General features: G+C 43.0%; 1 protein-coding gene across 1 annotated transcript in view; it reads right to left on the reverse strand.

The window, feature by feature from the left end:
• Positions 1-1,410: 1,410 nt before the first annotated feature.
• ABCA1 (ATP binding cassette subfamily A member 1) overlaps positions 1,411-15,244 on the reverse strand; it is a 79,372-nt gene continuing 65,538 nt past the window's right edge. Inside the window, exons 33-49 of the mRNA XM_054397778.1 lie at positions 14,815-14,920; positions 14,079-14,153; positions 13,504-13,673; positions 12,510-12,687; positions 11,848-11,963; positions 11,613-11,757; positions 10,485-10,608; positions 9,749-9,878; positions 9,493-9,613; positions 9,255-9,317; positions 8,731-8,837; positions 8,163-8,304; positions 6,782-6,916; positions 5,940-6,043; positions 5,720-5,812; positions 5,305-5,548; positions 1,411-5,096 (exon numbers count right to left, since the gene is read on the reverse strand). Of these exons, the coding sequence (XP_054253753.1) occupies positions 4,956-5,096; positions 5,305-5,548; positions 5,720-5,812; positions 5,940-6,043; positions 6,782-6,916; positions 8,163-8,304; positions 8,731-8,837; positions 9,255-9,317; positions 9,493-9,613; positions 9,749-9,878; positions 10,485-10,608; positions 11,613-11,757; positions 11,848-11,963; positions 12,510-12,687; positions 13,504-13,673; positions 14,079-14,153; positions 14,815-14,920 (2,194 nt within the window). The 3' untranslated portion in view covers positions 1,411-4,955. The remainder of the gene's footprint in view (positions 5,097-5,304; positions 5,549-5,719; positions 5,813-5,939; positions 6,044-6,781; positions 6,917-8,162; positions 8,305-8,730; positions 8,838-9,254; positions 9,318-9,492; positions 9,614-9,748; positions 9,879-10,484; positions 10,609-11,612; positions 11,758-11,847; positions 11,964-12,509; positions 12,688-13,503; positions 13,674-14,078; positions 14,154-14,814; positions 14,921-15,244) is intronic.

The raw sequence follows: 15,244 nt of genomic DNA on the forward strand, positions 1-15,244 counted from the left end.
TCCCAGTGAATTCTGCCATGAGACAGGCCCTTCATGTTACTACAGTTTACTTCAGCCCTTTCCTTTTTTGTTCCGAAAACACTTTGTCAAAACTCTGGATTACAGACATAAGGCTTTGCAAGAGGCATTTTAGTGTTTTTTTAGGGTGCTGAAGTTAGTGAACCCTTATTGTTCAACTATGCAGTGACAGCTGGTCTACATTTTTAGTGTTTACATCAATCTCCTACTCTTTTAACTATGAAATGATAAACCCCACTCTCAAAGTACAGCATTTTGCAAGTCTTGCATTTTTGTCAGCAACAGATCTGAGAGTAGTAGCTTTAGAGCATGGGCGGAGGACACATGGACTGAGAAGTCAAACATCTATCTTGCTTACAGTGGTACAGAGCACCCCCTTCTGCAACTCAAAGGTCACTAACTGACAGCACAGGATTATCACTAACATGTAATGAGCAATTGGTTTCGCTTTTATACTTGAGTATCTTTGTGCAGTCTGCCTAATCATCTTTATTGCTTCTGTAAAGTACATTCAGATATCATGGAAAGCACTAAAAAAAACAGCTGTTGGCAATTATGTCCAAAGTGAGTGGATGTAATCCAGCTACTGTAGCAGAGAGAACATAAAAGGTCCTAGCTTCTGTAACCCGTCATCATACTCTCCTCCCTCCAAGAAAGCCATTTCATTCAGTGTAGAACAAGCATCATGTCAGAGAATACTACCTTATATTTTGTAAATCAACTCTTTAAGGTGTAAAAGGCTATTAAACCATCACTACCAAGGGGATTCAGAATGTTGCATTATGGTAGTTAAAAGAGGAACTTACGTGGGCTGAAAAATGGGTGGCATGGAGAATTAATTCTTTACCATAAGGGTACAGATTGCCCAAGGAGATGGTTGGGGCCCTTTCCCTGGAGGTAGTCAAGGTGAGGTTCTACAGGGCTCTGGGCAACCTGATCTAGTTGAGGATGCCCCTACTTACTGGAGGGGGAGGGGGAGTTGGACTAGATGACCTTTAGAGGTCCCTTCCAACCCAGACCGTTCTATGATTCTAATAGGACTTTGCACCCCCACCCCAACAAGTGAAGGAAAATAAAGTTTTAGTGTTTTACTGGAATAAAAAGACAAAAAGGTATATTAAAAACAGTATAGTTGGCGTTTTTTAGTAGAACTATTTTCCTTGTCACTAGCACTGAAAGTAAAGAATACTCAGGATGTTAGATGTGTGCTTTATTCCAAAGTTTGTTCAAGAGCCTGATAAATCAAGCATGTTAGCCAAAGCACCAGATGGACACTAGATTAAAACACCAACTGCAGGAAATTTTAGTTGGCTTCTTATCTCAGGATGAATTGTCATGAGTGTACCTTGAAGAATTGGTTGGATTCTGGAACTTAACTGGTTGACAGTGGGACCGTGGACAGTAGCAGGTAAAATTTTAGTATAAGTTTTCCTTTGAACAATTGGCCATTAATCTGCTTCCATTTCTAAACTATTGTTCAAAAATCAACTGAGTATTAACTTGAGTGATCTTCCTTTAATTTGACATTACATAAGTCTAGAGTATTTTACAGTATATCTATTCAAACATTACCTGTTTTCATTGACAAAGCAAAAGACAGAAACAATTATCAATAGCTGCAACTTCCTGCATCTTTGTAATGGAAATATTCAGACAGGTACCTGACTTGGTATTTAAACATCCAGATAACACTGTTATGCTCTGCCACTGGATTTGACAGTTACATCAGTCACTTCAGGACTTGCTGGAGACTTTTTTTATTTACAAACATTAGCAACTTAAAGTACCACTTCCCATTCAAATCTTGTACTACCTCACTTACATGCAAAGAGTGTGTGCCCCACACTAATCTGTAGAGGCACTGGAACATGCTTGTACATTATGCTTCGAAGTTCACAACAAAACAAACGTAGGTAAGACAGAACCTTCTAAGTATCATTCCTCTAAACATATGCAAAAGTGACACTATGAAGACCAATGGTGCCGTAACAGCTTTATTTTTCACTTAACACAAGGCAATTAGAGTGCCTTTTTAACATTTCACATAACAGTTAATAGGAAATACAAATATATATACTTTTTTTTTTGCCTTTCTTCCTTTTTTTTTTTTCCTTTTAATGAAAAATGTCCATTTAAGGATTTAACTTAGAAATTTCAGTTGTGAAATCTCTCTAGATTTTTGCAAAGTTAACAGATATTCCAGTGCAAAAATAGATCCCATTACAGATAGCATAAAGTGCTTGGAATGAAGGACCAACTATAATCCAGGAGGAGGATAAGCACAAAGTGGTGGTTTAACCATGGGGAAAATACAACTCCTTACTGAAACAAATGTACTACAAAGAGGGATGTAACATGTCAATGTTTAAAATAATTTAACTCCTCAGTGCAGTTTCATTCTCAAGAGTGGTTCATATGCTGTACGTGACTCTAACGTGATTTTTTTTCCCCACCCACGTTGTTTACAGAAATATTTTGTCACAGATAGATTTTGCATGACAGTCACAGGGCAATGTGAATCAAGATTCTTCTTTTGGTGGGTTAAGAAAAGACAATGGTGATGCAATTGTTGTTTCCTGCTGAATTAATCCTTTACATGAGCAGTTACAAAGAGAAAACCACATGCCTTTCAGGACCAGATCTGAATCCTAGAACTTACAGTTCTACATGCACTAGTTCAGTGCAGAGCAAAATAAGCCCTTCACTTTGGTGACTTAATTCTGATTTGTCATAGTGATTTTTAGCAGTGGTAAGCCTTTAACACATGCTACTTGTTTCAATTATGCTGTAACACATCTGCAGCCTGTTACAGAGAAGTCATAGCTGTTTCTGCACCTGGAAATCTGGTGTCTTCATCACCACCCTGTAACGCATCCCCAAAGGGTGATGATGTCATAACAAAGCATGTTTTAAGTGAGGTATACCAATCCCCATTACACTCCTTTCTCAATCCCCTTAGCAATGTATTATACAGATAAAAGAAAATATGAAAAAGGCACTTCAGCAGAGCATGTAGTAAGCTCTTACCTTATCCCAAGGCAGGACACAGCAGGGATTGGGAAATTGTGCTAAATGCGTAACTGTTTGTGTTTTTAAAAAATGATGAATTGGTCAGTGTTACCAAGTTTTATTTCTATCTGGAAATAAATAATCAACCTTCTTCAGGCTCATCCAGCCAGTTTGTTGGACATTCACAGAAGAAAATTGTGCATGATCAATTCATGGTGAAGTGGTATCAAGAACTAGTGCAGAACCTGCATGGATATTTCAGGCAGGGGCATGACATACAAGAATAGCCCAGGACATGCAGTGGGATTCAAACCACATTACTGAACCTATTTCTGAATGTAAAACCAAGACAGAGGGGCCCATAAGTTAATGTTAATGAAAGCATACTCTCCCATGACTGCTGCACAACATGGTCCAGAATTGGTTGTTCTTACTGTATAATATCCCCTTCTCATGTTACTCTGGCTTTGGAAAACTTTGAAATTGAAAAAAAACTTTGACTATTTTGAATTACCTTGTTCTTCAAGGGGATTTTTACTGAAACAGTTTGTCACATGGAAAGTAAGGGTGTATTCTCCAGATAGGGATCACCTAATGACTGAAACTGCACTGCACAACAGAAGCAGAAATTTACACATTAATCGAAGGTTATACCACTTTCCAAAATGGAAAATTTTAAGTGGACAACTTGCATAAATTGCAGATAGCAGCTGATTGCTAGAGTCTGGAACTTGGTCAGATCATGAATGGAGCTATCATTGAATGGATAGAATGAGAGCATAGCATTGTAGGCATAACGTAAAGAAATACTGTGGCTACAAAGATCAACCGAAAGCACTTTCAATCCCTAATTATGCTACCTACCTATTTAAAGTCATAAATAATACTGTTAAAAAAACCCAAACATCTACATCTCATTTCTAGTTTTACCTGGTGAAGACAGTAATGGCAACATGCTTGAGCTAAGCAGTAACTTCAGATGATGAGTACCTTTCTGGTGCAAAGCAGGGGTTAAAGAGCAGGTATTACACACTTAAGTGACAGCTCACGATTTAGAATTTGCTCTTGGCATTAGCAGCTTGTACAACTACTGAGTTTGCTGCTGTGGTCCAAACCCTAGGTCTGCTTCTCACCCACTTCCCTCTTACTAGGTATTCATGCAGCTGCTGCAGTACCTCAAAGGAGCAGGAGAGTACTTAACTACACAAAAACCTAGTCAGAGCAGGCTATTGGTTATGATGCTGGTGGGACAATCCTGTGCATTTGCAGCGTTCACAGTTCTGCATACCACCACTTACTGATGGAGATGTATGGATCAGATGGCTCATCTCTTGCCATCTCATCTGCACAGTACTGCTTTGTGGCCCCAGATTTGTCACCAACTGACCTACACCAGTCTAGGAAAAGAAGCTGGTCAGGTAAGTTTTCAGAACCTAAGGCTACAACACTGGTGGTGACTTTTCTTCCCACAGTCTTGGAGCATTCATTGCCAGCAATGGATGTAGCACCAAGAAATTCCCACTCCTGACATGAATGTTTAAAGGACATGCATGTCTAAAATGTCTATAAATAATCACTGGCCATGATTCTTCAATGAACTATTTTTGCAACCCTAGAAAAAACATACTGTAAAGAACAAGATACAGTATGGTTGAAAGCCCACAGCATCTGGTGGGTGCTTTACCACAGCTTCAGAGTTATACTGTAATGAGCTAAGTTCAAGTCTTTCACTTGAGAACAGTATAAGACAACTCCAGGAGGCACTGCCCCTATAAAGGAATTTAGTTTTCATTGCATTGAATTGCATTGCATTGAATGGTTATCAGTAGAGTGTCCAGTTGATCTTCCTCTAGCTTCATCTTTGGGAGTATCCTATCCCAGGAAAAGGAAGTTTGCATTCTGCTCATCATTTCTTTGCTGAAATTGGCTCACACACAACTTTCTTTTACCTTCTCATCTTGCAGGAAAGAATTAAGTATCGCAATGTCTACCACAGTCTGGTTTTTGTGCAATGACAGGTCCTTAGGGTGGTCATCGTCGCTTTGGTCCTTAGCAAAATTTACAAAAACCTACAAGAAGAAAGGCTGTGTCATACATCACCGTGGATTTTCATTAATTTGGGGAATTTTATACACTAGGCCTCCTGGGATATACACTAGTCCTGACATTCAGTACTCTTGTGTTGCTGAAATGCCCTTAAAAGGCAGATCAAATTGGTGGATTTATCCCTACCACTGCACAAAGAAGCTTCTGGCAGAGATGTCAGTAAAAACTTACTTGGTCAAGTGTGGTCTGAGAAACGGAGTAGTCTTCTATGTGGAGTCTTTTTTTGTTCTGGGACAGAATACTGAATATTCTGGCCAGAGAGGATGGTGAAGAAGGAAGCTGGTACTGCAGCATATTCCGATGCTTTTCCTTCAGGACACTTCCAGGGAAGGCATGGCCAAAAAACTCCTCAACAGGCTTCAGGTCTGGGTTTGCCCCTGCAATTCTCACTACTATGGTGTAGCCATCTCCAAACCTGTAAACAAGAAGGCCAGCACAGAGGTTAAGAGCCTCTGAAACGCAAGTTGAAAATCTTGAAATCCGGCAGCCTAGTCAAAGTACCAAAATGAAAGCTGCACGAGAAATTACATCTGACTTATCCTCTTATAAATGCAGACAACTCTATGGTGTAAGTGAAAATAGGTACCTGTTCTTTAGATGTTGGACGCTGCCCAGACACCTGAATCGCCCGTTGACCATTATCGCCATTCGAGTGCAGAGAGCTTCGCATTCTTCCATGCTGTAGGCAGAAGTAACTTCATTAGCACCACAAGTAGCAGTGGAGGGCAGAGCAGCCAAGCAGAGTTTAGCATCCAGCCCTGGTAGATGCAAAAGCCAAGGTATGATACAACTGGGCTGCTACTTGCCTGTGAGATGTGAGCACCACTGATCTCCCCTCTTTTATTACACTCAGAGCACAGTTCCACAAGAAACGACGTGCTTTGGGATCCATCCCTGTTGTTGGCTCATCCTGCAAAAAACAGGTTATGCTGTTGCATTCCTGCCAACAAATACCTCATCTCTGACGACCTGTCCATTATGATTATGCATACTGAAAACACTGACAATAAGCAAGTTTGACTCATTTTCCAAAATGAGAAAACAGTTTATGCCCCACATTTTAAATAAGCAAACATCTTTTTCAGAACTGAGAAGTACTTTTTTTAACTGCAATTGTAACATGCTGCAATAATTAGTTCTGAAACCAATTAAAGTCAATTAGCTTGTTTAAACAAAGCACTAGACTGCTTTCTCCTGTACTATGCACTTTAGTAGTCCTAAGACTTGTCCTCAGTTTTAATCTAAAGAAGCCTAAAACATTGATTTCCACTCTTCCTTCAACATGTTAAAAACACAGATCTTACACTGCACAGTTAAGATTTCCTTGTGTCACACAGGAAGGTCTTAAATTTTTTGTAGGTCTAGAAATCTTTGCAGCAGTACTAAGGTAGTGAAGAAGCTACACAGCTGGCAGCTTGGCATCATGTTCAAGACTCCCACTTTTCCAGTCATTCTTCAGAAAGAGAAGCCTGGAGGTCCATTACTGTAGCTTGCACCTACTTTTAAATAGGGAATCTTCATTTCCACATGTTTTCAGCTCATGTTTAAGTGACTAATCATGTATTTAAACACTACTTGTTGGTGAAATATAAAGTCATCGTTTCAACCTGATCTTTGTTTTCCAGAGAAGCAAAGGTTGTAGACTCACCAGAAACACCACAGGTGGCCCTCCAATGAGGGCAATGGCTGTGGAGAGCTTGCGCCTGTTCCCTCCACTGTAATTCCCAGCATATTTTTCTCCATATTTCACAAGGCCCAGTTTCCGAATCGCCCATTCACCAACCTGCAAGAGAAAGCACAAAACCATCTTCAATCGAGCACAGCAACATCTGCACAATGAGAGTTTCCTTCTGAGTGCTGGCTTTAATAATATTTTGTGGAATGGCCACTTATCTGAGGACCTAAAGTAGCACAGATGAAGGTTTTAAAATACTCTGTTTATATCAGGATGAGGATATAGGCAATCCTGTCCCTGAGAGGCCAGAAAACCAAATGGCTGCAGCTTATTAGCCAGTGAGCATGAGTTCAGCATCAACTGAGCCATGTCAAGCGCTGGTGTAGGGCTCTTAGCAGCACCAGCTTCTGCTAGCTTACAAGTTGCTGTTGGCTTGCAGCAGGGACATTCACTACTGACAGCAGTCCTACTGTGGGGTGTTGCAATCCTTCAGATGAATGAGGAGGATGTGATTTGTTACCCTTGAGTATTGCTACTGGTGCCAATAGCCTGCCCCAGGGACTAAAAAAGTGTTTGGGGGAGGAGATTCAGGGACTATGCAGATCACACCCAGAACTGGGTACCTTTTTGTATGGGGCTGATGGAAACATCACATGGAGGAACTTAGCAGCAACCTTCAAAGGAGCTTGCAGTTTTCTGCCATCACTACTCTCAAAGAGGGATTCAAGCAGTATACCTGGACATATCCTAGGTACCAGATCTAGCCCTATCTAAAGCACTGGGTACAGATGCCATCTTCTTACCTTACAGCAGTTCTTGTTTTGCAGCACCCAGGACTCTTAACTCATGGAAACAGCACTGACAAGGGTGCTGTATTGTGACGGCAGCTGCCCTTAACTGCTTAAAGACTGTCAATGTAACCCCATGTCTGAATGATGAAATAGCAGCACTTCAATGATCAACAAGAAAGATGTAACAGCATGTGTGAAGCTGCTGTAAAGCTGTAAAGTGCTTGCTTCCTGGGACTCAGAAGAATTAACTCTTGCAGCAGGCGAGATTCTGCATGACCTGCAGCTCCACAGCCCTCAGACTCTTAAAGGAAAGAAGTCATTCAATGAAGAAGACCGTCCACTGTGGGAATGCTGGGCTCACAAGAATCTGCCCATCCATTTAATCCACTTTTCTAAGCAGTGCTGAAAAACCACAGCACCTTTGATTTGCCTTGGAAGGAATATGGGGCAGATTTCAACATACAGTATTTTCAAGCAGCTTCAAAACATCATGGCATCACATTTGTGCAAGGAGGGTGCATGCAAGCAGGTCACTGGGGTGGGTCCTATGGCGTTTCATTTACCTTGCAGACTTCTTTCTCTGGAACACCTCTCAGGAGTGCGAAGAACTCCAAATGCTCTCGCCCTGTCATCAGATCGTTAACAGCATCAAACTGTGGGCAGTAGCCCATGTTCTGATGGACTTCCTGGATGTTGGACAGGATGCTGTAACCACAAAAAAAACCCAAACAAACTTTCTAAGGATTTCTCAAGTACACACTGCTGTTTTAGGTGCTGAAAGTGAAACAAGTGGGAAGTACCGAACTAAGAAAAATACAGAATCCTAGAAGTCTGTCTTGGCCAAATTAATTTTTCTCTCTCCCCACTCCCCCTTTCTTTTTTGTTAAATATGATATTCAACACAAGAGGGCAGGTATTCAAAAGTGACTACCAGACTAAATCCATTTTCCTAAGCCACTTAAGTACTTTATCAGACTTGGCAAAGAGCTGAAATAGATGCCAGAGTTGAAAAAGGGAAAAGTGAGGTGAAGTTTAGACTCGCTGGAAGCAGAACAAAAGTCGAGAATGCTGGAGGAGGAAACAGCAAAGGCACTGCTTTGACACAAAGAAGAGAGATGCATGGTCTTTCACCTGTTTCCTTTGAGGAAAGCTTCTCCTCCTGTCACATCTGTATCACCAGTAAGCATCTTAAAAGTGGATGACTTGCCAGCACCATTTACTCCCAGGAGTCCAAAGCACTGGGGATACAAAAGAGCAGATGAGCACACTGTGTCTGAGAACAGGATTCAGCTACATTACCTTCAGCAACGACAAGATAGAAGGAGCAATATTGACTCTCAGGACAGCTAAAGAGAGTACGTTTTTTGCATTTAGGTTGGTAAAATGAATGAACTCTGGTGTCACCCTGGTGCAGTGACAAGTGCAAGTACCACAGCACTACTTTGTGTCAAGCTTTGGACTTTGGTCCCAGACAGAGTTCAGTACCTCCTTCAAAGACAGAGACACACAGAATCAGAAACTGCTTCAACCTCCAGGCAGTTTCATTAGATGTAATCTGAACATCATCCATTTCTGATCTTACTTTACCCTTTGCTCTCTGTTGCTCTTAAATACCACATTAACAGTAAAGCAATGAATTTGAGGGATAAGCTCACCTCTCCAGGGGGGATTCCAACGCAGATCCTATCAACTGCTGGCTTTCGCTTCATTCTGTAAATCTGAAAGCATAAGAAAAAGAATAAGGACAATGTCAAAGAGAACTGTAACTGGAGGTGTACATATTCAATGTGCCAAACACGCTCCTCTACTAGAGGATTCCTCTCAATGAGACTTCTGGTGAACTGCATGCTTTTGTGCCAACAAATCTTAGGAACATAGAACTTTTTTTGTCACCTTGGTAAGCTCCTTGATTTCCAAGATGTCACTTTGTCCTCCTCCGCTAATTATCCTCTGTCTCTCTCTTGTTACATCCTCATCTTCATCGTTCACAGGAGGCAGCTTGGCATACACGGGCCTGGAGAGAACAACATGATAAAGCTTTAACAGAAGATGACAGGGATTCCCTATAGTGAATATTCTCCCCACTTCACAGGGGACACCAATGTAAACTTCCTCTGCCTGCAGTGGTGAAGCGCAGCTGATAACCTACCTGGATTTGATGAAGAATCTATACTGGATGAGCACTGTGATAAGGAAAAAGACAGCACCCTCTACTGCCATGGCAAAGAGGTTCCTTCCCACCAGGTCCCATGACATTGGGGACACAAAACGATTTTCTCCTGCCAAAATGAGATGAAGAGCACAGTCACCTTTCCAGAGCAACAGAAGCAGGCTAGCATTTCTTCCTGCAAAGCTCATCAACGTTGGGACCCAGGGGCAACTGGACAGCAGCCAGTGGGAGGAGGGAAGTGATAGACCACACAAGAAGTCAATTGTGGCTGTGTGCACATTTCTAACTGCAGCAAAGTTGGGAGTTGGGCCCAGAGAATTCAATCTGCCAATGAAGAGCTGGCCCAGCTTCCTGAAAGGTTAGTGAAGCACAGGAAGGCTGTGTCTCAGGCCTGGCATCCACATCCCAGAAAAAAAATTCCAGCTTTCCAGAATCTCAGCCACTCCATACGTTTGGCCTCATGATCCTCTCCATATTGTTGGCTTTATGCATTTTTATTTAATGCCCCTAATAACTAAAAACTCTGGGGATCTATCTGCCAGGCCTTCTTCAGTCCTTGTTCTGACCTGGAGGACAACTGTGTAGGCTTGCCAGGTTTGATTATATCTGTGCTGCAAATTGTGCACTTCCAATTCTTGAAAAGTCAGAGGAGCAAACTTGAGCATTTCCTATTCAGTTAAGGCCACTGTCACTATGATAACACAATTTCACTTACCAAACCTCTCCAGAGCATCAGCCATGGCCTGGTTTTTCACCATGTCAATGAGTCCTCGCCCCAGGCAGAAGTGGGGGAAGATGAGGAAAACTGATTTCAGGATATCATTGATGTTGTTCAGCTTCTGCTAAAAGAAAATGAAGCAACAGTTAGCCATCTCAGCAGAAAGCAGCCACCACCTGCCAAGTGTGACCCACGTTGTGATTGACTTCTCCCTCAACCAACAATGCAATCCCATAAAAAATTCAAGGATTAGAAACACTCTTCCAAGAACCAGTGCCATGGCCCCTCGGGACAGTGATGTTGTGTTGCTCAAAATACTATTCATAGAAGTGAGCTGTACCAAAATACAGATTCCTCCAAAAGAGTCTAAAATGCAGTGTCTGCAAACAGTAACATGCAGAAAGGCTATGGGTTGAGGAAACAGGAAAGCTGTGCCTCACTGGTTATCTCAGTGTCTGTGGGCAGTCCCTTCCTACCCTATACTGGAGGCTCTAATACTTTTTGTTTGTGATATTCCAGTTGTTGTTGCTCACAGGTTGGACTGACAGCAGCCTGAAGAGAGGTTCCTGTTCTGCCAGCCACTTATCTTCAAGCATGTACATGTTTTTACTGAGCTACAACAGGCCTTGTACCAAAAATTACCATCGTCAATGAGTTATGCCTATAGGCAGTGGTACAATCAACAGATAACTCCCAGAGGGTCTCCTCAACCTCAGCCTACAAGGAACACTTCACACCAATGGGGAATAAATAGGGCCTGCTAAGATATCTTGCATTGCCTACACACATGAGAGGAAGTGGCCCAGAGAGACCGTGGAGCCTCCATCTCCGGAAACATTCAAAACCTGATGGCCCTGAGTGACCTGCTCTAGTTGACCCTGCTCAGAAATTGGACTAGATAGTCTCAGGAGGTCCCTTCCCCCCTTAACTCTACTGTGAACATTGCTGAAGTGGGCTTTAACCCACTCCCATAAGAATCTGTGTTTAAACTGCTGCAGTAGCTAATGGGTACAGGCTGGCAGAAGCTAGCCCTTCTGAAGAACTGACTGCTAAAGGCAACTTGGCATCAACATGGGATTAGCTTGCAGCAGCACATAGCACTGAGTAACTTCTGAGGAAACGTACGTTGTTGGTGAAGAGCTCCAGGACAAAGGTGGCCACACTACCGTTGATGCCAATGAAGAGGTTCACACTGGTCAGCACAACATATGCTGTGCTGGGGATTTTAAACACGAAGGAGGCTGGATACATGAGAGGGGTGATGGACCACCTGGCAAGAGGAAAGGCAGCAATATTAGGTAAGCACCTCCCAAGTCTAAGAGCCTTCCCCAGTCATCTTTCTGTTTGAGAAATCCCTTACCCATAAAGAAACAGAAGGAGAGCCAGCACAGGCAAGTTGGATGAGGATACATAGGACTTCTGCTGGAAGCAGATGAAGATGATGATGACTAGAGTGGCTGGAACAATGTAGTTGCACTGGAAGGTGGAAAATATGGCTTTAGATTTGTTTTCAGATGACAAAAAAATGAAAGGAGTCTATCTGCTCTGAACCAATAGTTTTTCAAAATTATTCTGTTCCCAAAGCTGTTTCCAAGGGCAGAGTCCTAGGGGTGTCGTATGTGTGAACTTCAATGCAAAATTTACAATCCTTGGTCCCTCTCAAAGTAATCAGTAGACTCTTAGAGTTTCTGGAAACCACAGGTATAAAAAAAAAAATCTGTTTTGAACAGAGCAGAACATGGGGCTACACAAGCAAACATTCTGGGGCAGATATCTTAAAGTGGCATAATAAATGCTGATGACTGAGTTTATGGTTGCCCTTCCATCCTTTGTTCAGTATTCCCTGACTCACTGAGGTGAACCATTGCCCCAAAGGAGCAAACACAAAAGTCACAGGCACAGTTGTTATTCACTGAATTTATGTGGTGCCCACTGGTCTCAACTATACTTTGCACTTCAATGCAACAAACATCCTGCAAACACAAAATGGAGGACAGTTTAGTACAGTCAGACTGCCCTTACCATATCCCAGACAAAGTTGGCCAGCCAGTAGATCACAGGCTTCACACCACTGATGAATTGCAAGTGCTTAGCCTTGCTGACACGTTCCTGGATAAGGAAGACCACAAAGCTGGCAGGAACAAAGGACATGGCGAAGATCACACAGATGGAGACTAGGACATCCACAGAAGTGGTCATCCTGGACAAAAAAATGAAGAAAGAAAAGTATTTCTCTGCTGGTGTTGCCTCTTTGAGATAAAATGAGGCAGTTCATGCAGGGCAGTGCAAAAACCGTTTCTCCTTCTGCTTTGTCTGGAAGGGTGAAGGATGACCACATCAGGCTGTCTTCACTGCATGGTTTTTTTTCAGCCATGTAACAAAGGGAACATACACGAGCCTGTTGGCATCTTAAAGCTAGCACCACAATCTTATCTGCTGGTTACCTCAGCATAATAGTTTCAAAGGTCAGAGGTATCCAACTGTTATCTGCCACTGTTCTTAGATCTGAAGGATGTATCTTCAGACAGCTTACGAGTCCTCAACTCTGGCTGTGGTAATAGTGCACAAGTCAATGCTTCACTGCAGTGAGCCCTGTGCATTTCCCCCCAGGCTGAGACAGTGGGTAAAACTGAATAGGATCTATTAATGGTTACTAATCAAACAGTGGCACCTTGGGGCAAAAGAATGACCATATCCATAGTGAGCCTCCTTTCTGGATATGGCTGAGAGGAATTTCCCAAGCAGCAGAAGGTCTTAACATTACAGTACTTCTTTGAAACTGCACCTTCCAGGGACTGAGACATAGAAAGCTTACACACCAGTGCAGTTCAACAGTTACTGTTCAACAGCTATGTTGCCACCTGCCCAGATCACTGAATACAAGGCCAGCATTTGAAAGCCTAAATGCTACAGGCTGTTGAGTATCTACCAGTGAAGCTAAAACCTCCCATGTTATTTGTTTTCAGTAAACAGCACCTGAGGAGCCCAAACCATCCACATTCGTGTCAAGACTTACAATGCCACTTCAGAGAGCTGTTGCTTGGTGAGGTTGAGTGGGTGATTGAAGGCAGTGATCCCATAAGCACTTGGGTTTTTGCCCTGCTGCAGGTTGGCCCGAAGGATAGCATTGTTGATCACATTCAGGAAGGAGGCAATGGCATGCCAGCCCTTGTTGTTGAACCACACCTGCAAGAGACCACATCAGCATCAGAAAAACACCAGAGACATCAACTCCTGAGTCCTGCAGAACATCCCTTCCCCTGTTAAGGACTTTATCATTTCTTTCCACATCCTTCTAGCTAGTTTGCTCAGCCACAGAACCTATAGTGTGATCAGACACCACAAGAGGCTGCTGGAAGCTAGCACCAGCCCAGCAGCGAACTTCTGGGTCTTAGGCCTAGACTCCAAAGGAAAAACAGATTTTCTGGGAAACCCACAGAAGAATACAAGCTGCATTTGCTCCACTAGCAAACACAGAGAGCTCTGGCCTGCACAGTTGTGCAAGGCAAATTGCTGGGACTTGCTAACTAAGTATAACCCCAGGTTACCAGAGCTTCAAATAGCAGGCACAGTGAAGACTAGTTATTTTACCTTCACGTTATTCTTTGCATCCAGGCCTTTCATGAAACTTGACAAGCTGTTAAGAAACCGATCTGCAGAACTTCCCTGCAAAAATCAAAGACACCCCTCAGAGTATTGTTATTCACATCCTGGAGTCTAGTGGGGTCGCACTTTTCCACAGTTCTGACAGTTTTCTTCCCATTCTGCATCCACTAAGTCAGAGGTGGTAAGAAGGCTGAGAAACTGCAGCTTCCCTTACCCCTTCCCTTCCACAGTTCCACTGGTAAGAGAGGTCAGCCTTAGGCCTGCTTTTTTCCCTGGCAGTTAAGTACTAACCAGGGTTGGAGGCCACCTTCAGAGACATCACAGCCCGCAGGCAGTCTTAGAAGAAAGCAGTGGCCCAAAATCTCTTCTGAGCTAAGGCAGACTCAGCACAGAAGGGCTCAGCTGAGGTTTTGTTCATTCCCTGATACAGCCTATCCTGTCCTGCCACAAAACACTCAGAGATGTCTGTAATCCCCTCTGGCTTGCAATTGGAGTTAGTCAGAGCCGATGCCAACAACGTGGGCTGTGTAAGCCTCAGCTGAGCTTGTTCTTAAGCTCTCTACTGTTCCCAGCTTTGGAGACCCCAGATCATAGGCAATGGGAAGAAGCCACTGGACACAGTTAACATACACGTTCCCCATTTTATGGCTTCCGAGTCATCTCCCAAATCAGAGGACTCCAACATTAGCACACCCTGGGTTTATGGGGGACAGCTGCTCACCTGCGCTAGCTCCAAGATTTTCTTCACGCGTTTAATGGCATCAGTGACTTCGTGGCTTGGAGGAAGCATAAGGGAACTGCTGGCTCCCAAGGAAAAGCCACCATACCTGGAAGTTCAGATAGAAAGTGATGCTATGACCTGACTACTCACTGACCTCCGTACAATGACACTCCCCTTCCCAGATGCTTCCTTTTCCTGGACTACATCCAAAGCAAGCATATCCACAATTTGATCTTCTGATACTCTGCTGCTTAGCCATCACATCTCCTACTCCTTGTTTCTGGGGTTAAATCATATGATTGCTCAGCACACTATAACATTTAATGAACACAGCTATCCTCTGCTGCCAGCGCAAGTGAAACAAGACATCTCCCTGCTTCCCTTCCTCAGAAAAACAGCACTTCCCAGGATGCAGTATCAGTAGGCTGGT

This window comes from Indicator indicator, chromosome Z, assembly GCF_027791375.1.
Source record: "Indicator indicator isolate 239-I01 chromosome Z, UM_Iind_1.1, whole genome shotgun sequence".
In the NCBI taxonomy this organism is placed as follows: Eukaryota; Metazoa; Chordata; class Aves; order Piciformes; family Indicatoridae; genus Indicator; species Indicator indicator.